This window comes from Hetaerina americana, unplaced genomic scaffold (assembly GCF_022747635.1).
Source record: "Hetaerina americana unplaced genomic scaffold, ioHetAmer1.1.p SCAF_9, whole genome shotgun sequence".
Taxonomy (NCBI): Eukaryota; Metazoa; Arthropoda; class Insecta; order Odonata; family Calopterygidae; genus Hetaerina; species Hetaerina americana.
The window spans coordinates 72,188,864-72,214,014 of NW_027287538.1; the positions used below are offsets into that span (position 1 = coordinate 72,188,864).

Sequence of the window (25,151 nt, forward strand, 5' to 3'; positions counted from 1 at the left end):
TCTCTTTGGCCCTTTCATTACATTTACCCAGTACTATTCTGATAAATCCTGTTTTTGTCAGCTTGTTCACATATTCCCCATATGTGTTTAACCCAGGAGAGATCGTGAGTGAGGGTAACGCAGAAGTATTTAATTGAGTCTACACATTTAATGGAAATCGAGATGAATTAAAACTAAAACTACAAACTTTCAGGTTAGAGACTACATCTACATAATACCCCGCAAGCCGCCGCAAGGGCGTATGGCGGGGGTGTTAAGTAAAGACCACCACCACTCGTAAAAAGAAACAATACCACATGCAAAATCAAAACATACATGCAAAACTACACCCACAGCAGAGTACACACTCATTCCAAAATCCCTTCATCAAACACTCATGCAAACACATAAAACATAAACCAACAAACAACTGCGCCCCAGGATGCAGCACGAAAGCCATCCAACCACGCGCAAGCCAGGACACAACAAGCGAGAAAGCAAAACTCCACCACCACATGAACATGCGATACAAAACGCTCTCCTCCCCAAGACTGTGAAAGGTAAGGAATGAAACCCAACGCTGCAGGTAGCTGGCGGGTCCCCTATTATATCAGAATAGAATTAAGAGTTATTATCAGAAGTCGTGTTAGAAATACTACACATGATGAGATGTGGAAGTTTATTTCATTCACACAGAGTGAAACGCGATGAAAAGGCCCTGATGGGTTTTCATCTACATCTACAAAAGGTTTTCATCTACATCTACATAGTACCCCGCAAACCGCCGCTATGGCGTGTGGCGGGGGAATGGCGAATGATGTAATCTTTCGTAGCATCTCTGCGAACCGCGGGGCGACTGAATGCATGGGAAATCCAGGCCAGGACGAAACTCCCCCCCCCCCAAATCTCTCGTGAAACTCCGTTTACCGCTAGTTCTAGGGAATATATCTTAGGTGGCGAAGGTCGTTACAGTTTGAGGTAAGGCACACAAGGATCAGGTAAATGAGTGCTCCTTCGAATGCTTTGTCCCGAGGTGCTCTTTAATCCACGCACTCCGATTGAGGGAGGATCGCCTTCTTTCCGGATGTTGTCTGTCCGTCTTCCCCCACCTCCTTTGCACCCCCCTTCCTCCCCCCACCCCCTTCCTAGTCACCCTCCACTCACTCGCACTCGGGAGAAAGGAAGGGAGGAAGGGCATTCCAGCCACCCTTTCTATTTATAACGACGCGCTCCCCGAGATCACGCCCCGTTCCCGCTCTGTGTACGCGGCGACAACTTCCGCTTCTGGCGCTCCCCCATACTCCTCCTCCCCCATACTCCCCCTTCCTCCCCCCTCGGGATACACTCCTCCTTTGGGGTCTCTCCCTGGAGGAGTAGGGAGAGGTAATTAGTTCGGATTGATGGGGGGCGGTCGTCCTACCGCCATAACCTCCCCACCTTAACAGCCCAACCCCCCCCCCCACCGGCCGTCAGTGCGGATTTCCTTTGTACGTCCAATGAGGAGGTCAACGTTCAGTAATCGATGGTGACGTGTTCTTGGTCCTCGTGCGACACCAAATGAAGGAATGCTCTTGGAATAGTTTTCTTTCTTTGCGTTCATTCCTTATCATGCGTAGGTATTTATTTTCGAAATATCTTTACTTCTTCGATTTGGATTGTATTCTACACCTTCCCTATCTTCCAGCTGCAGTGACCATGTTTCCACGCCGTACAAATCCACGTTCCATGTCAAAGTTTTAACAAGTCTTTCCTTAACATCCTTACTCAACGTCCCCGTCATCAACTCCCTCCTCCTTGTGAAAGCTTCTTTGCCTACAGCAGTTTTTCTCCTAACATCCCTAATAATTTGAGCATTTTGTTCCAAAACACTTCCGAAATATATAAATTGTTCCACCTGCTCTCGTTTTTGCCCACCTATTTTAATGTTAAGCTTAGCCTTTTTCTTTCTGGAAAACAGCATAATCTTTATTTTTTTAATATGAATTCTCGATATGCGGATTTCCCATCGACTTTCATTCCTTCCTCCAGTTATTCCCATGTCACTTTAATCATTTCCTCCATATATAGGTTGAACAGCAACGGTGATAATGGGCAACCCTGCCTTACACCTCTTCCTAACACTGCCCATCCGGACTCCCCGTTCCCCACTCACACCTGAGCAGTCTGAGACATGTACAGATTGCGGATTAGCCTCCTTTCCATCCAATCTATTCCTATTTTCTGCAATATACTCATTAGTTTTTCCAAATTCACTCCTTCAAACGCCCTTTCTAAATCAACGAAACAGGCAAATACATCATGATATTATTCTATGTTCCTTTTTGTTAGTGACATCAGTACTGCGAGTATCCCGTGTACCTTTCCCCTTCTTAAACCCAACCTTTGATGATGATCTTGAGAACCTTGTTTCGTAGCGTGCGAAATCAAACTTAATGCTCTGTAGTCCTCACTTGATGTAGCCTATACCTTTTTCGGAATAGGAACTAACACTAATATTATGAAGTCTTCAAGCTCAATTTCTCTCCAATAAATGCCTCGATTTAGTCCTTGAAAACCCATCATCCGATATTTTCCTAAATGTTTCAGTAGTTCCGCGGGAATGTTGTCTACTCCCACGGTATTATTTGATTACATCTCCCTTAATGCCCTTTCTATCTTATCGTCAATAATGCCCGGACCTAAGCTATCTTCATCTGCGTCATATTATCTTTCTATGTACAACCTTGCTGGCCTAAAGTCTTTACCATAGATTCCGATATATTGCTACACAATTCTATGCAAATAGTTCGTATATTCCATCCATAACTCTTGGATCTTTTCTCGTTCAATTAATATTTTTTCCAGCGAATCCTTGATTGTTGACACAGAGTTTTCCTTCTTGCTTCCCGATAGTGTTTAAACATTCCTATGCAAACTTTCCATGTCCTCACACTGTGTCTTTCATCACGCTTCTTTCGCTATATTTGTTGCACATCTCAATATATTATTTATCTCTTTATACTTCCTTCTGCCTAACTCTGTGTTTACATTCTTCCATGTCCTTCTTTCATCCATCATTGAAATCATCTCATTCGTGATCCATGGTATCCTTGTCCTGTTCCTATTAACTTTTCTTATATTTTTTTACGGCTTTCAATATCCCTTTTTTTGATGCACCCATTTTTTCTCTATAGTACCCACCTCCCTTTCTTCAATCGTGATTCTCTATACATCCTGCCGAAGCTCCTTCGTTGTGAATCCAGTCAATGCTTCAACGATCCATTTCCTAACCGTCCTTCTATTGAACACCAAATGCTTTCTATTTTGCTATCTGGAAATGCCTCAAGTCTCCTGACTTAAGAGTTTTTAATAACAATAAACACACCGCCTCCTTTTTTATCATCTCTATCTTTCCTGTAAAGTGAGAGATATTTTTGGGGAATGTTTCGTAGTGTGCCATTTCTTTCGATAAACAGCTCCAAGTTCCCATGATGATATTAGCATCTCCTCTTCAAATGAGGCGATAAAACGCAGCCCCCTTATTTTTTTAAGCATGGCAGTGAACTACGGGGTGTTGCAGCTTGCTAATTTAAAGGGCAATTCAATTTAAGTCAACGACTTATACAGCCGCACCCTGTACTCTCATCGACATCACCCCTTTAACGTTTTTCGAGGCACTCATTTTATTGTTTTTTCATGAGTTATATTTCTTGTACCGCTATTGTTCATATGTTGTATTATCTTGGGGGTCTAAAGTTAAAATCTGATCTGAATTGACTCGAAGTTGCTCGATCTTACTTTATTTTCCCGAACACAGGGTGGGTTCCAGAAGTAACGGTTTTATTTTTTAAAGAATTTTATTGAAAATATTTGCACGAACACTTTAAATTCTTCAAAGTTCTGTCCTTGGACCTCTACACATTTTTTCTAGCGACTCTGTCATGGCCGGTATGCGCCCTGGAAGGTGTTTTCGGAGACCTCTCGCAAGGTCTTCTAGTCACGGAGCTGATTGGACCTCTTCTGTGGATGTAAAACGGGTTCCTTTCAGGGCTGCCTTAATCCGAGGGAACAAAAAGAAGTCAGCCTAGGTGACGTCAGGACTATAGGGGGGATGGGGCAGCGTTTGCACCTGGTGTTTGGCCTGGAAGTCGTAGCTCGTTGTGGCAAGTCGCGTTGTCGTGATGGAGTTGCCAGGTAGCGGAGATGTATTTTCTCGTCCTAATGACCCTTTTTCGGAGTCTTTCCAGCACATCCACGTTGTAGGTTAGTGTTAATTGTCTGTTCTTGAGGTAAAACACTCCTTATGGACCACTCCTTTACTGTTGAAAAAGACTATGAGTATTTTTTCACTTTTGATGTGCTCATTCTTGCATTTTTTTGCTGGGAGGACTGGTCGGTGTGCCTCTCAGAGCTTTGGCGTTTTGTTTCTAGGTCGTATTCATGTACAAAAGTTTCATCAACAGTGATGACGTTGCCCAAATAATCAGGTTCATATGCAATATGTTGAAAAATTTCACTTGGCATTTCCACTCAGTTGGTCTTCCGTGACACGGTCGGCGCGCAGAGGTTTACAATTACTGACGTCCTACAACTTCCCCCGATTGGAGAGCACTGAGACCGGTGTTGTGGCAAAGTTTAGCGTCCACATCACCTAATCCAAGTGGTTTAATTCCTCTCCGACCAATAGGAGCGGCGCGGGAAATTCAATTGCACTACGCACCCTGTATATGACACGCGCTCTTTTCTGCCAACTATGCAAAACACTCGTAATGTTTTCGTGTACACTGCACGCTACGAACTGCCATGCCTTTAACGATATATGCATTTGACCCCCGATCGATAGAGTGGATTCCAACACGATGAGAGGACAGGCATCAGATAAACAAAAAACCGGTCCATTTACGACCCGTACCCGAAGAAGTCCCCACAATCTTCCATTCAAACTCTCCACCATGCACCACTCCAAACGAGCCCTCCGCGGTCAATGCGCGACACAATACTACAGATCGTAAAATATAGTGTGACCTTCAACTCCTCATTGGCACATTTCACCTCCGAGTTCAATTTCTTGAGGTCCCTGCCAAGAGGAATGATTTTTTCGACTCTGCGTAATGCCTGTCATCGTAACTGTTGCTGCATCTCCCGCACTCATTTGAATTTCTCAATTTTTTAAGTTAATTATTTACGGTCTTGTCTTGACAAGGATTACAAGAGAGACCGTTGCCAAGTGGGAAACGTTTTCTTAAAGAGGATCGACTTATATTCTTTGAGCTGAGTAAATGTTTAATATAAACCGTTAACTTAAGCGCCTGGAAAATGTTTCAGCGAGATCAACTGATAACCGAAAATTGCCTTGAAACAATGAGCAATGTAATTTTTGTAATGAAATTTTCTCTTGATTGGGATTATAATTATTTGTTTTTGTCTACATATTCCTTGGCTATATTTAAATATGCACATATTTTCATTATTAGCAGTGAATATAATTGTTCACTGCAAAATGAGTGTATCGCCCGAGAAGAAGTAATTTCTTTCTGAAACCGCTTGTCATTTTCCCCACCAACATATAACGCAGATATTTTAATGTCTGCTGATTCCCAAAGATACCATATTGTCACTGCACGAAGAGGAGTCACGAGTGCATGAACGCTGGTAACACTTCCTTCCTTTTAGCTGTGGTCAAGCGACCCCCGGCGAAACACATAAAAACTCACCGACTCCGCGACATTTTTTAAGATCGTGAGTCGAGATCCCCTGCTTCGAGAGACAATCGTAAATTCTGACTTTTTCCTCAAAATCTATAAAATGTTATAGCATAAATTAGACTGCCAAGTGTCAATTGTCGTCGATCGAGCGTTGGCAAATGGCGACGTATTGCTCTAATGAGAAACCGCATTTTCATTGGTTTCAGCCAAAAGTCTAATTAGTCCAGCTGTCGTGCAAAGTATTCACTCTAGATGTAAGTACATCCATCCAGCAGTGTAAGGACCGCGGGCCTTTCCAGTGCGGCCGGCCTGGTGTCCGTCCGAGATCATTGCCATGGAGTTCAGCGCACGACCCTTTCCTTTCTCGTGGAGAGGAGTACCACGACGTGCTCGCGGGGGTTTCAGTGTTGCAGTTTTTGCATACGCCGTGAGATGGCAGGAGTGCTTGAGTAAAGATAGATGAGGTTAAAAAACTCGAAAGAGACTAAAACTACGTTTATTTACAAAAGTATTTCAAAAGCGCACTTTTATTTATATTCCACTGAAAATAGAAAAAATATTTTTAGAAAACAGAGGCGGAAGAAAATTTTATTTTCTATTTTTTGTGCAATGTCAAATAAAGACCTGTTTTTAAGAATGTTTTCGAAGCAATTATTTTAGACTGTGATGCACGACTTTAGAATAGTTCCGGATCATATTGTCAGCACATTAGAATTAACGAGTGGCTCTACCTATTCCTTCTGAATGAGGGATTTTCATTCAGCTAAGCGCTTGCGTGTTCTCGGCAGGTTTTGAAAAACTTGCTTTTGCTTCTTCGAGACAAAACATAAGGATATCTACATTGATTCCCATTTTAAGAATGCGGTGACCTTTTGTAAAACGAGGGAGCGGATATTTGAGGGGCGTGGTGTTTCTTTGTTTCTCGAGTATTTCGGAAGTCATTTGTCGGAAAAAACCAGCCTATATGCATAACAGGAAATCAGTATTTATTTGGGACATTTAATGGGTGGATTATTGATTATTTGGTTCCTTAATCTGAAATTCTGAATCTCACCTCGTCGCTCAGGCTGCTTTTGGCGGTAAATGCCTGTCAATATGTTAATGTCAAATGCATAAGAGCACATAATTTTATGGTTAAATAAAAGGCTGCTGCACCCACCACACCCCCTTGAGGCGACTGGTGAGGTATTGCGCAGGTGTAGTTATTATAATTATTATATAAATCTCGTTGCAATTAGGCTATTGCTCTGGTAAACTCGATGGTTTCAGGCTTCACTTTGTGGAAATCCATTCTAATAAATCGAAAGAGAGTTGGTACTTTTTTCCACACTTTATTTTTAAGTCGACCGGTTTCGTCACATAGGCGACATCATCAGGTCCTGATGATGTCGCCTATGCGACGATACCGGTCGGCTTAAAAATAAAGTGTGGAAAAAACTACCATCTCTGTTTCGATTTATTGCTCTGGTGGCAACGGCCAAGTCATGTCAACGGTCACTCTTACAGTGCACATACATAAACATACACAAAAAGAGCATATATGAGACAAAATGCTCTCATGTTTAATGACACTTAAAGATTAGCAACCGTACCTTTACCATCAAACATGGGCTAGATGCACACTATTGTCCATCGCCGCACTCCGTCCGTAATCACGCACTCTTCAATTTCATATACCGTCCAAAATCACGAACCGCCTACACATCATTCACTTTTGGAATACAAATTCTCGCGCCGTCCACATTACGTACAAACAATATTTTAATAAGTACAATAGTATAATAATCACTGATCAATGAAGTTTATTACCCAGTGGCTGCTTTACATTTATTCTTAAAACTCCTAAAATTTGATGGAAAAGGTTCAAGCAAACCTCCAGGCAGCTGGTTCCAATCAACAATAGTTCTGTTTAAAAAAAGAGTATTTTTTCTTATTTGTCTTTTGCGTTCTTATTTTTATTTTAAAACTGTGATCGTGTTTTCCCTTAAAGTTTTGTTTTCTGTCTCAGTCCATAAATCTTCCGACGCTTCGTCATTTTAAACGATTCTATACATCGCGCCTAACCCACTCTTTTTTTCCGTGGTACTCTCTGGTCTTTTGTACCTTCCTAGTACATATCTTGCTGCCTTTCTTTGAACTTTTTCTATCTTTTCAATATTTCCCACCTTAAATGGGTCCCATATTATGGAGGAGTATTCTAGGATAGGGATAACCAGTACCTTATATGCTTTTTCTTTTGTGGCTACGCTACTTCCTTTTAAATTTCTCATTACCCAATGAAGTACTTTAAATGCCTTCCGCGTCACATTAACTATAGTTGTAAGCGCCATTGTACTCACCTTTGTATGGCTCACTGGAATGAAGAACACGATGATTCCAGCAACCCACGGACTACGTTCAAACGTTTCGACGGCACACTCGAGGCCTTCTTCTGAGGATCCTCATTCCAGTGTTCTTATCATTGGGCGTGTCCATTGTCGTCCATTTCGACGATTCGATGACCAACGTACCCGTCCACACGCTCACCTATCACTTCTCTTCCCCGGCAGGGAGGTGTCCGAATGCGGCCGGCCAGTGGTCAACATCCGGGAGGACTGCGTGGAAGTGACCAACATTAAAGTAAGCAAAGCACCCTTCTTCTTACTTCCTGTATCTTGCTCGATTGCACGCTTGCATGACTCCTTCACGGGAGAGGTAGATCTCGTGGTCCGATGTCCGAGTGCCACATCAGTTCCTTGACCAAAGGTTTTTAAGCTTTTGCTGGTGTCGGATATCTCGCGCCCATTTAAGGTCTACCGCTTGCATGATGCAATCGTGATGGTAATCGGTAATGCATTAAAATGATAAGTTAAAGGAATAAATTTAAGAATCAGTTCCTGGAAGACTTTGCTTTCGTCATTGAACGAGGGCTGAGTTTTAAATACACCGCCCGTAAAAAAAATAAATTTTGTTGCGTTATTTCCAAATAGCATTTTGAAAGCCCAAAATTTTCTAGGTTAGTAGTACTTACATCACTTAGTGCGAAGCCCAGTGCCGCGTATTGTTTCCCAGGAAGATCTGGAACACGAAAAATCACACAGCTCGGACGAGGGTGCCCAGAAAGGCGTGTCCGGGAATCGAACCTATAGGAATACATGCATGCGGTGCCCCCCCCCCGGTAACACCCCCCGCCACAAGCCCTGCAGCGGCTTGCGTAGATGTACCTGTTGGGAATGCCCCAAAGGGCAAACGATTTCTTCCCACTTCCCCCGCGCTGTTATCTTCGCCTTGCCTTTCTCGCCCACCATTCCCTCTTACCCTTTTCTCTTATTTCCACTACCTTGACCTTGTACCGTCCCCCTACCTACTTGGGCAACCCACGATTCGTTTAAATGAGTAATCCTTTCCCCCCCTCCGCCCTATTCATCCCCCATTCATCGTCACTCCATTGTAATTCCTTCCTCCCCTCTCTCCCCATTTCCATCTGATATCCATTCGCAAGACCGCTATCAGACCATATAGAACTCGCGATTCCTTATCCTTTCACACCGATAATGACGGTATGTGTCGAAGAGCATGCCGGTTAAATGTTTGGAATAGTTCCCTGCTCTAATTACTACTGTACCAGAAATACCGAAATTTGCTAGTGTAAATTGGATTCAATACGCAGGGGTTACCCTGGCTCACGCCATCTCTCCTGAGTAAAATGTATGAAGGTAATCTGGGTATAAGCTAGAAAAGGGTTAGGATTTATTGAATAAAAAGAGAGATTTCAGGCGTGATATAGTGGAACATCATGATAAATTAAAATTTGGCAATTTTCCTCAAAATAAAATTTAATACTACCGGTTTCGATGTCACTACATCATCATTTGGTGGATTGACCTGATGACAATGTAGTTACATTGAAACCGGTCGTATTAAATTGTATTTTGTGGAAAATTTCCAATTTGTAATTAATGAAGAATTTATTGAAGTACTAATACTGTAAGGAAATTGATGAGAGGGTAAAAGGATGATTTTATATGTATTTTACTACCTTGGAGTAATTTGCAAGCCTAGTGCGCGTATGGAATCCTCACGAATTCCTTTTGATTGCCGGGTTAGATCCTGCTATGAGCGAAAGGAGGTAGATACGTACTATTCGAAACTATGCAACGGCATTTTAAACTCTGTTATGACATACTAGCAATTAGTAATCAGTCTAGATTATTTAAGGTACAAGTTTGATAATCAATCGAGGCCAGATGGTAAAATTGTAGTTCATTTAATCTCTGGAATTATGTTGAAGTAGGTCCCTTTTGTGGTGATATTGAAATACCTCGACCACCCCCTGCGTATTCCAGCTGGAGATAGACAAAGAAAAAAAGATTAGCGAGAGATCAACTGTAGAAGAGCCAAGAGAAATAAATTGTCATTTTCACCGCGAGTGGCAAGGCATATCAAAATAACTGCAAGCGACGGCGTGAGGGAATTATTTATTTTGAATGCCTATGAAGTGGACTCTCTTGTCATTTCAAACCCTTATTTCATTGCTATTCTCCTCACCAGCATGTCTTGCTTGCATTGAGAAGTATTTCAAACTTGAGAAGCCGTAATTGATATATGATGGCGTGAATATTAAATTCAATCATTTTAATAACTAAATTCTTCCATTAGAAACTAGCTTTCGAGCAAAATTCAATATTGATGATGAATATTCCTGGCGTGGAGTCATTCCCTGACGCAGTTCCCTAGCGGCGGGGTCGGTGGGCGATGGGCGACGCACCTTCTGCCCCCGGGGGGGCGAAAGGAGCGAGTGCCTTTGGAGGGTGAGAGCGGGGGGTGCACCACGCACCCTCCGGCGCATCCAGTACAATCTTCGTCCCTCTCTCCCACCCCCGAAACCCCGACCACCCTCTGGTCTGCAGGTACCGGAGCACGCGGAGGGAGATAGCCGCGAGAGAGTGCGCCGGTTCGCCTTTGACCTCTGCTTCGACTCGACCGACCCGGCATCGCCGCACCACGCCTCGCAAGAAATGGTGAGTGATCCATACCCCATCGACGCCCGCAACTCTCCCGGGAAATGCCGCGCTCGCCGTGAACCGCGGAGTGCTTACGTCTCTGAGGCCGGTTGCGAAATACCCACGCGCTCTTTCAAGAGCGCTGAAGCGATCATCTTGAAGGGGAGTCGAGCCATTGCTGCAATCAGAGAATTTTTCCTGAAGGAAGCACATTCCATAAGGGTCTAAATACTTGCCCTAGGGACAATCCAATATTCCTGGTTTACGTCAGCCATTTAATTGTATCTTTAAATGATTCCTCGAATTAAAATGGATGGCATGGCGTTTGGGAGCAATTTAAATTAATGATGGCTGACCCCACGCAAAATGAGCGCAATTATCTTCTTTAGACAATATGGCCTCCGTGCGAATTTTGAGAAGGAGACGTTATTTCTCGTGGCTCTTATGTCCTTGAGAGTGAGTGCCCACAAAAGGGATAAATCTGTGCAAAAAAGTGAACAATTGTGATGGTTAATTTTCACATCACATCATTCATTATTCTAAAATAATTTCTTGAGACACTTTTCGAGAGAAAGACCATATGCGGAATTGAGAAGACAATTGAAAATCATCAGTCGCACGGGGAGTGTTATAGCAAGATCATCAATGACTCAACTAGTATGGTGTGATGGAAAACGAACTGCCCCGTGCTATTATTACTCATGTAACAGCCCCGATCGCGGTTTCAATCTCTGAGGTCTTTAATTGCTATAAATAAAGCACTAATTACTATAATTATAAAATAGTGTGCAAGAATGTGAAGCTTGGTTTTCATCGCATCATATAAGCGCTCCACAAAGTGGCGCTCGGAGGAGTAACTTCAGCTCCTCAACTAGTATCCAAGCACTCAGCGTTTTTCATTTATTTTCGATATCTTCATTGGTAACCCTGCCGTAAGTTTAAAGTGTAAATATAGAAATTTGCTTCACCTCTATAGTCATTCATTAAACAGCACAGACGTGTACATAGTTCTGTAACGTGAGTAACGCAATATGTCATATGTTAATGGTTCCTGGGCAATAGTAAATAATGCTTAAAAACTTTGGGCAAATTATCACCGGCCCTTTACAATGCCACCATTGAATCTCTGAATTATCTTGGTCAATTAATCAAATGTAAAAATTATTATTTGTTTATTCATTCTTATTGTTATTATAAAAATAAAGGGACATCAATATATGCAAGTGGACGTCAGTTAAAAAGGCAGTTCTGCGGTGTAGCTGGATTACAAAGTGGAGAGGGAAGACTTTCTTTCGTACTATTGTTATTTTTCCCGTACTCAAAAATGTTTTACAACGTTTGTTGACTTGGCTCATCGGGTGATGGAGGGAGTGAGAGACCGTCGATACTGACCCATTGATGCACTTTAAAAAGAGCAATTTAAATGTATGAATCTCGTACGAAGAACGGGGGCACGTCCCTCGAAGCTACTAACCAGTTTACGAGTCACTGTCATTTGCACACACACACACACACACATAAAGAGTCTTATGGTGATGATGATAATGAATGGTGAGGCCATTGGTAATTCCCAACTGAATAGTTTGCAAATTTCAAAGAATTCCACCACATTTAAGAGTGCTTTGAGGACACTTGAGGGTTGTTTTGTAGCTTTAAGAAGCGGGTTCTAAATATCTGACTATTCATCAACATAAATGAACGCCCTGACTGGGATCGAACTCGCAGTCAAGGCGAATGATTTTTACACTCTGAAATCGTTGCATTGAAATGCACATTAGCGGATGACTCCGTTAAAAGTTACTGTTGCGGTATCTCCCGCAGTTTCTTTGGAATTTAATAAATGAACGCGTTCAATTGATACCTATACCCATTTGCATTGAAAGAGATAAATTGTGTGAAATGTACAAAGTGCTTCCATGTCGTCATTGATGGACGAAATGCAGAAGGGGAGAGAGATGGACCCAATCTGTTTCTCCCTCCCCATCGCCAATTGATTGGTCCATCGATCTATTCAAAAGTATGTAGATTAGATCAAGTGACAATGGTCAGAGTCGAGTTCCGCTGGTCAAGTGTCACCCTCCCCCCCTCTATTCCCTCTTTCAGGTGTACCAGAGGCTGGGCTGCGAGGTCCTCGATGCACTCTTGTCCGGCTACAACGCCTGCGTGCTTGCCTATGGCCAGAGCGGCTCCGGGAAGACCTACACGATGGCCGGAGGAGTGGAGGGCGAGAAGAAGGATAACGTGAGTACTGAAGCCTCCCGGACACTCGGGAGGGTTCGAAATGACCCCCAGTGCGTTACTGCAATTCGCCGATTGTGCCATCCTTGATTTGCCTGAGAATCTAGAGGCAGACTCACTCTTCTACATCTACTTCATACCCCACAAGCCGCCGCAAGGGCGTGTGGCGGGGGGTGTTAGGGTTGTATTCAAACCACATACACATGCACCTACAAATATACCTGATGTCTTTGCAATGTTTAATTTTGTACCAACTTGTAAATTAAACGTTTTTAAGGTTTCTAAAATGAATTCGTTTTCTTACTATTATGATTTCCGATTGTTTGGGGAAAGAATGAGTATTTGTATCTATCTGTACTGGAATCTATTTCCCTTATTTTATCTTTGTGGTCTGATCTACCTAAGTAGTGTGGGGCCATTATAATTCCTTTAGTGTCATTGTTAAACTCGTTTGTTCTGAACCTTTCTAAAAGTCTAAGCCTCGCTTGTTCTCTCCGCACTTCAAGTGGCTTCCAGCCTAAATCCCCTAAGAGACATGTCACACTTGTGTTCTCGTCATAACAATTTTGAACGAATCTGGCGGATTTTCTCTGGACTTTATCTAATTCTTTTTGCCAAATTATCTCTCATGGATCCCAAATACTTGTGGCATATTCCAAATGAGGTCTAACCAGGGCCAAATAACACCTCTCTTTAACTTTCTCATTACATTTCCCCACCACCCGTTTAATGAAGCCGAGTTTCTTTGAAGCGGATCCGCACATTGTCTTGATATATGCTCCGAAACGTAACGTCAAGTTCAAAGCAGACGATATGAAGTTGAGGTTAAAAAGTATATTGGGCAAAAGCTTTTTACAGAATAAATGATACTGAGTCTCATCGAGTTGATTCAAATGCCGGAAAGATATTAAAAATGTATTCAATATATTATTGTCAGAACACATGAATTGACAAGGTTAAGAATTACGGATTTTAATGTTGTAAGTATTTATATATTATATATTTTTACATAGTATATGGTAGTTATATATTATAATATATATATATATATATATATATTCATACATCTATTCACATTACATAATATCCCGCAAGGGCGTGTAGCGGGGGAGGTTAGATCAAGAGCCATTCATACAAAATCAGTACACCTCTTGACTGATATCAGTCCCATCATGCACTCGACCGCAGTTATTCACACGATCTAAGCTACTAACATGCAAGAATATTTAATAGCGTGTTCATTTAAATGCAATACATATGTTCAAATAATGTGGGAACACTATAAAAATTGGCCTGTTTCAAATGCGTGCCAGATGTCGACGAAATACTATTTACACTTTCAATATTAATTGCCAACTTCGTGCATGCCATCATATCTAGTTTGATCTCTAATTGTGCGTGGGAAAAACGAAAATTCAATTCTATTCGTTCTAGATTCCTTCTCGCATAAGTCATCTGCCTCAAATTCACAGAGTAAATTTAACCTGCTTCTTTGCACGTGGTCAGAAATATCTTAGCGCTTTTGTTGCCATTCGATACTCATTGAAATTATCGCCTCTTTTTAAATTATTGATATCCACGACGAAGATCCTAAATCCAACGCTGTGAAGAGTATCCGCTTCAATCAAGTGTGCGTTAATGGCGATTACATCCTGATATATCCCCAATACTTTGCTCATTTCACTTAAACTTTCTTAAGATCGCTAAGGTCGGTCGTTCGATCGCCTCAACGCGAGAAGACGTGGTCAGTTACGGTCGTCGACAAATACTTCATTTTTACTACACGAGTTTCGAATACCCAGTTATGCCCAGGCACTGACCTTCGAAAATGCTTATTCGCCCGGCAAAGTATTACGTAGAACTCGTTGCGGCTCAGAAGGCTTTTTAAAAAACTTAATAAGGTTCCTTTTGAATGATTAAGGAAGATATATTATTGCAATTCGGTACAGTTATATTCTATCATTTCAAGGAATAAATATTCATCTAAAAATCTAAAATATAATATCCTTATTCACAAGTCACCGTTCTTTTAATAAAATTTGAAAAATAATTTTAATTCGCAAAAAATCTTATAATATGCTTAAAGTTATGTATCAGGAATTTCATAGAGTCGAGAAAAAGGCGTAATAATAAAATGGGAAAATTGAATTGAATGCAGCAAGGTCCGGGTTTTGGTCCCACTTGGCGTCGGGGGTGGAACCGTGTGCCCACTCGAGAGCGAGTCCAAGGCCCTTAGGAAAGGTCCTATCCCCGCCGAGCAATCGTCATGGGGCCGGAGGGAATTGGACCCCGTTCCAACCACTGGGTGCGTCCCACCCCGAGGCGCACAGTGGTCAGAACGATCCCCCTCTCCAGCAACTTTCGAATCGTAGGTCATCGCGTCAGTGGCGAATTTGCTAAAAGGATTATGGGGTTGGGAGGGGGGGTCATCGCTTTGTTCCACCAGGCGAGCCCCCTCCCCGGTGGCGTCATATTGCTCGTCATCGGCGAAATTCTTCCTTCAAGGCAAACGCCAACACAGAGGGAATAGTAAACGACACATTGACCCATAATTAATACTCTAATGGTTGGTGTGTGTGTGAACCCCCCCTAACACCCGATTTGCGTGGTTTTCTTGCCCGAAAAGAGAAGAAAGAGGATGGAGGAATGATGGAAGGGGGGATGGGGGAAGGCGTTCGGGAGATTGGAGAAGGGTGGGGGCGGGTGGAGAGTGCAGTGGACGTGGATCGGGGGGGGGGGCGTGACCTACAAAGGGAAAGAGGGGAATGGGAGGGGAGGGAGAGAGCCAATTAAGGTGTTCGAAGGGAAGGTGTGCTCAGCAAAAGGATTAGAGTTACTCCGCTTCGGGGCGAGTCGGGCAACGGCTCTCAATCCCTCGCCCCACCCTCCTCCTGCTTTTATTCTTGAGGCGAAAAATGCCGGCCCTGCCATTTTGGGGTAGATCGGGAATCTGAAAAATAGTTCCTATTGACCTACATGAACCGGTCTAGTTCCCCTAGGTTGGAAATTAGCAAACACCACGTCTATCTTCAAAAGTGAACATATACAAGACCCCAGTTATTTCCAACCAAGTTTTTAACCACTCTCTTCTGTAAAATCCTAAAAAAACATAATCTTTAACAACGTCATGGCATTTCTCCAAACTCACAAGCATATATCTAGCAAACGACACGGATTCAGAAAGGAGAGAGATCATGTGAAACTCAGTTGGGTTTTTTTACGCACGACATTAGGAACAAACAAGTAGATTTGATTTTATTTTTTTGGATATTTTAGTACTCTGTAAGTCACCTCTAGGGTGTGTGGCAGGGGGTGAATACACACCAGACTAATTTTGACCCAAATGTGACCCTGCCATGGTCGGAAAATTATTCCCATCCCCTGTCGTTTGTGGAAAAAAATTACATCTTAAAGCTATCTGTTCTACACTTAATCTCTCTAATATTATGCAAAATTTATCGATTCAAAAAAGACCATTTTAGAATTGCCGCCGGTCTAATTGACCCACAAGTTTCGAGGATACGTAATCGACTGGGATCAGATCCTCCCAATTAGGGATTAATGGTAATAGGCGAAGGATGTAGTAATACTTTTAATTCCGCCTCGCAATGCTGTTCGTCGTTATGCACGCCATCGGGACTGTTAAAGTGCATTATGGGATGGGTTCCAGGGAGTGGCAGTCGTTGGGCGCGGGCCAGAATACCCATCTTTGATCGGTTGGCTGCTACCCAGCGCTGTTTTCGCTTTCGCTCGTGTTGCTACTCAAACTCCTGACGTCATATCGTCGCAAAACCCATTGGTCCAGTCTCCATGGCCGTTTATATCTGATGCACGCAAACTCCCTAGAGTGAAGATGGAGAGGAGAGACAAATGTGAACGAGGTGTGTCCGAAAACTATCCGACCTGCGTTCATATCTCCGCATTGGTGCTAATCTTCATCATCCGGGCAACAGAATCCTCCGAAATAGTCCCCATTTGATTGAACCACAAACTCCCAGCGGTGCTTCCTCATCTTAAAGCAATCCTCAGACGTAGATTTTGGAATGGCCCTCAGCTCGCGCGTTGCATTACTCTATGTCGTCAAACCGCTTTCCTTTTTAGCGCCATTTTCAATTTTGGGAGCATCCAAAAGTCGCAGGGAGCTATGTCGGGACTGTACGGAGGCTGGCGAAGCTGTTACAATCTTGTGTTTTGCCATAAATTGCTGCACAAGGTTCGATGAATGCGCTGGTGCGTTATCGTGTCGAAGAAGCCAGTCATCGCGTGAACAGAGACGCGGCCGTTTTCTTCTCACGGCATCAAGCAATCTTTTCAGAACTTCAACGTAATATTCATTGCTGATCGTCTGAACTCTTGGAGCAATATCGCAGTGCACAACACTCTCACAATAAAAAAATAAAGGAACTCAGGTCGGATACTTTTCGGACGCGCCTCGTAAATAAACGAAGTAAGAGGGAGGTGTCCCTTCACTTTTGTAGTAGCAGAGTAGTAGCTTTTAGGGGAGGTGACCGACAGCTAAAGGTCATTTGCGCGATTAGGGATGAATGGGAAAAAAGGAAGGGTGGAGGGAAACCCGGCGTTGGTGGATTAGCCTACTATAAACGAAATGCCCCAAAGGGGTCCACAATTTAACGTCCCATCCGACTCACTCAAAATGCTCTCCACATAGCAAGTAGGGTATAGGGATACCATTGAAAATGATCTGCCGTTTCCAGGTTTCAATCCCGGGCCCTCTAGGTGGGAAGCCAGTGCGCTAGCCACCGCAATATTCTGATCATCTTACTTAACTTCAGTTGGGAGCTTTGGAATAATTGGTCGGTGTGTGGTATCCAGGCGAGATCAATTGTTGATTAAGGGCTCTCAAGGATACGGCAGGTCCTCTAGAGGTTGGAAAATGGCGAATGGACCACTTATATTTACAGCCAACACATGGAGTAGCGGAGCAATCGCAGACCTGATTTTTCTCAATTTCATATTATGCAAGTTCATGGCGTATATCATTTCTTAGTTCGAAATCGAGGGACCTCGATAGTCAAGAGTTATTTATGAAAAATCAATTCAATACAACATTGGTGGGGCACACGACAATTAGAATTAAACTAAAATAAGTGAGAGGTGATGAAGTTTTGGGATAGGACTAGTTCTCTGCCTAATGAATCAAAAATACCGAAATGGCATATTTTGCATAAACTACATGTTTTGTACACAACGTATCGGCAAAAGTTTCGGAAAAATAGAATTATTTCAGATATTACTTCTACAACGCCTCTCTAATTTCTTCAAATCACATCCCTTGAGCATCGACACACTTTTTCCAGCGGCTTTTCCACGACTCTCTGGAAGGTCCTTACGGGTAAGAGTGCACGAAAGGTGGACACTTGCGTCAATCCGTTTCTTTGACGGCACCAAGGGTCCCATGGTGGTGTTAATTTGAGGGAGGATTTCACTTTTGGGAATAGGATACAGTGGTCTGCCGGTGCCAAATCGGGATTGTGGTTGGACTGTGGTTGGACTGTGGTAGGGTCTTTGCAAGCAGACACTCGGCCCTGGTCTTGGTCGTCCATTGTAAGACCTTCGGGAGGATGAGTTTAGTGCAAATCTTTCGCATCGTCAAATTTTCAGTGATAATGTCAGTCTGTGCACTGTCATCTTATTAATGCAAATATGATCTGCGATCCTGCGCATCACAAAACCGACAGTCTGAATTCAGCACTCCACGGAAACACGTCAGGAAAAAATTGCTAGCGATACTGTTTACACTAACCATGTAGAAGTAGGTCTCTTCAACGATAACGCTTAGACGTATTATTAACCCAATTCTACTGTGGTAGGAGAGATCTCGGCAATGATTTAAGAGAAATCAATTGTACAACCGACAGGCCCTACAATTGATGTCTCTAATATTGTTGTCAAGATCTCTCCTACCACAGATTGTTGATTATATGTCATTTTAATCCTAACTAAAACTACTATAAGCAAACAAAGGCGATAGGGGGAGGGGAATATTATTTTTTTTAATTCTATGTAGCCTAGAATAATGTCATTGTTTTATTTCAGCCTTTTTTGTGCTGTTCTGGTTACAAGAGGGTCAATTTGCGGGCTTAGAACGAAAATATTGTATTTCATATAACTGTAGTAAATGTTATATCCTTTATTTGTTATATTTTGCAATTTAACAGGTGACTCAACGTCAAATAAAACTTAATTTAATCGTAGCCAGCCTGGGTTGGGATCCTCACACACGCACACTCCGTAGTTGTAGTATGCAGAGTACCAACCACATGTAGCCCGTCTCCACTATTGCGTATTTGACTGCTTGTTCTAACATGAAGCCAGCGATTGTATTCAGAAGTTCTCAACACCAATCTCCATTCTTCCACTTTTCTTGCTAAATGACCGTCCCTATTGATTGTTGGCAGATTAGAGTCGCCAGCGACTACAAATGTACTGTTGCTTTGCTTGGGGAAGAGAATAAACGTTTGATCATCAAGCCCTGAGATACAATTCGTTTTGGAGTCAGTGGCTATGTAAAAGGCATAGATAAAAATATCTAAGTTTGAATTAAAGACTGTTTGAACGATCGAGTACAAAGAGTAGTTATAGATGGAGTTAGCTCAAATGCAGTAGAAGTTACTTCAGGTGTTCGCCTGGGAAGTGTCACCGGATCTCTTTTATTCCTACTTATCGTTAACAATGTTGACTCCATAGTCACTGGTAAGATACGTTTATTTGCCGACGATTCAGTGGTTTACCGTGAAATCTCTGATCCTGAGGACACAGCAGCTTTGTCAGATGGCCTCAATACTATACAACGCTGATTGTCAAATAGAATTAAGCTTGAAAAAGTGCGTAGGGATGAATTTTTGGAAAAAGAGCAATTCCCTCCTTACTGCATCGGGAATAGCGAAATGGAATGTGAAGATTCGATTAAATACCTAGGCGTAACCCTCACTCACGATCTCTCCTGGGTGAAACACATACTAGGGGGAATATGTGGACAAGCTAGCAAAAGATTAGGTTTATTTAGAAGAGTGCTTCGTAAATGTAATGACTAGGTCAAAGATAAATGTTATCTTTCGCTGGCTAAGCCTCATTTGTAATATGCTGCAAGTGTATGGGATCCTCACGAAGTTGGATTGATTGCCGAATTGGATCGCGTGAAGCGTAGAGGAGCTAGATTTGCAAAATGTTGCTATGATATTAACTGAGTAGCGTATGCAAAATATTGGAGCAGCTAGGCTGGGAATCACTCACAGAGCGAAGGTTACATAACAGATTAAATCTCTTGCATAAATTGGGAGGGCGTCTCTCTAGCAGTGATGTTGAAAATCTATTATTACTCCCATTGCACCATGGTAAGAGATATCATGTTGATAAAACTAGAGAGATTAAGTGTAGAACAGATAGATTTAAGATTTCAAGGAACGATATGGGATAGGAAATACATTATCCAACCACGGTAGGGTCATATTCGGGTCAAGGTTTGTCTGGTGTGTATTCACCCCCTGACAGGTAATCTAGCGGTGGATTTCAGGGTACTAAAAAATACAAAAAACATCTAAAATTTTTAAAATGCATCTACTTCTACATCTACATATATCTGCACAATACTCTACAAGCCGCCACGAGGGTGCGTGGAGGGGGCTGATAATTCATCACCCGTATAACAGAATAAAACCATGTGCAAAACAAGCGAAAGCATACCAATTCGTACTCAAACAGACGTACCTATTCATGCAAATTCTATTTCAACTTACAAAGATGCAAATACATATATCAGCGACTATCATACATAAGCTCATAACCCCTTCGAATGTACCAGATGTCTACGCAGGGTGTAATCTGCTCCTTGCTTGCAATTCGAATGTCATTACTGCTTCCATAATGCCTTTGATTTCTTACTTTTATGATATCTGATTATCCGAGGAAAGAATGGTTATTTTTATTCATCTGTTTTGGAGAAGAATCTCCCTTAACTTACCTTTGTGGTCTTACATACCCGAATGGTGTGGGACCATAATAATCATTTTAGAATCATGTTTTTATGCTTTAAGTTTTTTTCTGAATCATTCTAAAAGTCTCGCTTGCTCTTTCCGCGTCTAACGCTGCTACCAGCCTAATACCTCCAAACAGTTAACGCGGAGACAATAGTTTCACCTCTCATTGCCGGAGGGGCAATGCCGCCATCGCATTGCCAGCCAGAGGCCTCTGCATGTCCGCCGGCACGATTGCTTAACAGTAATACGGTGGGCATGTGGAGAACTCAGCAATCGGTGCCATCCCTTTCCGACCGGCCCTGCAAGCGTCTTCTCCGTCGTCTACTTTCAGGGGGAGATCCCGTGCCCACCGGCGACCCGTGGTCTCACGCCCCGCATCTGCGAGGGACTTTTCGCCCGCCTGCGTGCCGCCTCCTCGTCGCCATGCGCGCGGTCGCCATCTTCCCTCGACAAGGCTGCTCCGAAGGTCCGCGTGAGGTGAGTGGTGCCCTGCCCTACCCTCGCACACTGCCGATTCCCCTGACCTCTAGCCCATTCGTGACCCGCACTGGCCCACTCCCTCCCCCCTTTGACTCAATTAGGAGGCCTCTTTAGCAGTTATGTTGAAAATCTATTATTACCCCCATCGTACTACGGGAGGAGAGATCATGTCGATAAAATTATAGAGATCAAGTGTAGAACAGATAAATATACGTAAGACGTCATTTTTTTTCCACGAATAACAATGGATCAGAATTTCCTTGTCGAACTGTTCTTAATAATACAGGTACCTGTATCTTGTATTTTGTCAAAAACATGTATGGTATGTTATTACCTTATGTCTGTGATTTAACTTGCTCTTGCAAGAATTTGATCACTGTATTCCGAGGTCTTTTTTTTAACAAATCGCGAATTTTGCCATTATTGTTATTTAGCAAAAGACCCAATTAATTATTATTGGATAAAAGTCACCAGAAACTGCAAATATATTGTTACCGGTCTCCGTTCACCAGTGTAAGTATTCGGTTATCGGTCTTTGAGGGGGGGTCTGTGTTAGGGTCACAGGGTTCCTTAGAATGTACTTGATAATGAGTTTCGATGGATATAATTGTTAATATAACAACGAAAATTTTGAATTAGATTTTCGCAGTCATAACTTTAGATGCAAGATTGTAGGAGGAGGAGGACAGATTTTATATTAAAGAAACTGTTCCATGTTTTTATTATTATTATTAAAAATCCACATGTGCTGATAGACAGTGAGTGTCAGGTGGCACACAAGTCCCAAATAATCACAAAGGTAAAATCAGTCATTAAACAAAAGTACACTTAAATGGAACTTCAAAGCACCAATCTCTTTCACTAAGCAAGAAAATCCCCATCTCATTAACATCAATCAATCAGCAAGAAAAAAGAAGATGAATCAAAAAAATTAAGCTGTTACATTTTTTTTACACCACACATCAATCAAATTATTACATAAGTTGCTTACATCTTTTCTTAAAAGTATGCACTTTGTTGGGAAAGGACTCGAATATTTTGCAGGCAAGGTGTTCCAATCAACAATTGTTTCATTTAGAATAGAAAAATTTTTTTAATCGTTCTTTGTGCCCGTTATTTCACCTTAAATTTATGGTCATTTCTCCCTATAAAATTTGGGTTCCCCGCCTCTTTCCTTAGATCTGCCCTAGCTTTCTCCCCCTTCAGAATGCGGAACATTCCACAAAGTCTGCTTACTTTCCTTCTAGTTTGTAGAGGTTCCCAGCCCAGCGTATTTAGCATGTCAGACACACTCTCCATCCTCCTATGCTTCCCCAGTACATATCGGGCAGCCTTTTTTTGCACCGATTCCAGTTTTTTGATATGCCCTTCTTCATGAGGGTCCCATACAAGAGATGCGTACTCTAAAATTGGTCTTACCAGGGTCTGATACGCCTTTTCCTTAGTAGCTCCGTTGCTTAGCGTTCCATTTGAGGTTTCTCATCACCCAATGAAGAGTTTTGAAAGCTTTCTTAAAAATGCACTCCACGTTTAGCCCTCACACTAAATCCTTAGTTAAATATACACCTAATTATTTGCAGCTGTCACTTCTAGGAATGACATTTTCTGAGAATTTATAGTCCCTATTGTTTCCATTTACCTTTTTTACTAAAAGTGATGTTTGATTTCATATAGCACTCGAAATAGTTTAATACACCCACAATGTGAGCATGGTCATTCCTGCTTTTATCTTTTAACTAGTGAAAACCTTTTCATTTCATTCATTCATTTTGACGTTTAATGCCTAATTTTAAAGGATAATATAGCATGAAGTACCGAGTCAAACACTTTGAACAGATCTCATAACACATACTATACAAACATTTTATTATTCTTCAGGAACAGTTGCCACTTCATAAATAACAGACCAGGGCCGAGGTTGTTGATTGGTTAGATCGGAGGCCATGATGAGAATGGGAGAGCACATTGTTTGTATCAAAATAGAGGCTCTTCTTTGATGATGTTTTCTATTTTCTTTGTAAGAGTTGATGAAGCAATTAAAAAAAAAATTAAACCTGATTCCATTAATTTAATATTTATTTATTTTAGTACCATTCAAGTGGCCTCTAGAGTGTGTGGCAGTTGATGAATACACACCAGACAAACCTTGATAAGCATGAATATGACCCTATCGTGGTCGGATAATGTTATTCTTATCCCTTATCGTTCGAGGGAAAAATGACACATTAAATTTATCTGTTCTACACTTAATCTCTCTATTTTTATTGAAATGAACTCTCCAACCGTAGAACGATGGTGGTAATGACAAATTTTCAACATCGCTGCTAAAGAGACACCCTTCTAATTTATGCAATAGATTTAATCTGTAGTTTAATATTTTCCAACAAATGTTCTATTTCGTTTTGTGAGATTTTTTCTATTTTGGGCATCGGTTGGCCGGCATGATTTGGTAAGCTATCGGAGACATTCGGTGATACATTTGTGAAGACTTGTTGAAAGATGGAATTTAACTACTGGTTACTCTTTTGCCTTATCTTTTTGAGAGTGAATTAAATGTTGACTCATTTCCCTAAACCTCTGTGACGTGCGAACGTAATACTTTCGGATTCTCTTTCAAGTTTTCCGCCAATCTTCTCCTTTTGAACTCGCTTAACACTTTCCGAAATTCCTTCTTGGCATTCCACTTCTACTTAATACCTCGTAAGCCGCTGCAAGCGCACGTGGCGGGGAGGTTTTACCACCCGTTGTTAAGAAAAAAAATCGCATGCAGAAGCCACAATTTTATACTACAGGGTTCGTCCGGAAAATAAGTGTACTGAGCTCAGGAAAAAAAATTTATTACACTTTTACATATCTTAAGCTAATATTCCTCAAAATAGGACCCTTGTGAGTCGATACACTTGTTCCAGCGGCGTTCCCATTCCTGGAACGCTCCCGCGAAGGCATCATCGGGAACCTCTCGAAGACACGTCGTCACGGCCTCTTCTCTGCCCTCCACGAACATCTTGTGCCACCGAAAGATCATGTTTCTGGACATGGCTGACTCCCCGTAAGCCTGGTTAATCATACCGACAGTTTCGGTAGACGATTTCCCAAGCTTTACCGCAAATTTGATGGATTAACGCTGCTCCAAAAACTTCGGCATCGCGTTCCGTGACGTGGGTCGAGCGTGGAGGTTCGCGTTAACAGAGCTCCTCACTACACCACAGCTCAGAGCCGACTGCCTTTTTCAGCGTCGCTTGCCAACATACCCCCCTCCAATCGCAGCCCGTCAGAGCGGTGCTGGGCGCGTCTGGAGCGGCGGGAAAAAATCAGTACACTTATTTTCCGGACGAACCCTGTATCCACCAACAAAACATGGCATACATTCATGAAAGAACACTTACACCCCACACATATGCAAACACTCTAAAACTACCAACTAACATACACATGCACCTACAAATGTACCTAATATCTATGCAATATTTAATTTTTTTCCGACTTCTAAATTAAATGTTTTTAATGTTTCTAAAATGACTTCGGTTTCTTACTATTATGATATCTATCTGTATTTGTATCTATGTGTACTGGAATCTATCTCCCTTATTTTATCTTTGTGGTCTGATCTTCCCAAGTAGTGAGGGGCCATTATAATTCTTTTAGTTTCATTTTTAAACTTGTTTGTTCTCAAAACTTTCTAAAATTTAAGTTCCGCTTGTTCTTTTCGTATTTCCAGTGGCTCCTATCCTAAATCTATTAACAGACATGTCACACTTGTGTTCCTATTATAACAATTTTGAACGAATCTA

At 42.1% G+C, this 25,151-nt stretch overlaps 1 protein-coding gene across 1 annotated transcript in view; it reads left to right on the forward strand.

Annotated features, from left to right (window-relative positions):
• Positions 1-25,151, forward strand: part of LOC139698612 (uncharacterized) — a 165,873-nt gene that overhangs the window by 34,752 nt on the left and 105,970 nt on the right. Inside the window, exons 2-5 of the mRNA XM_071597455.1 lie at positions 8,213-8,282; positions 10,553-10,663; positions 12,749-12,886; positions 21,212-21,357. Coding sequence (XP_071453556.1) covers positions 8,213-8,282; positions 10,553-10,663; positions 12,749-12,886; positions 21,212-21,357 — 465 coding nt within the window. The remainder of the gene's footprint in view (positions 1-8,212; positions 8,283-10,552; positions 10,664-12,748; positions 12,887-21,211; positions 21,358-25,151) is intronic.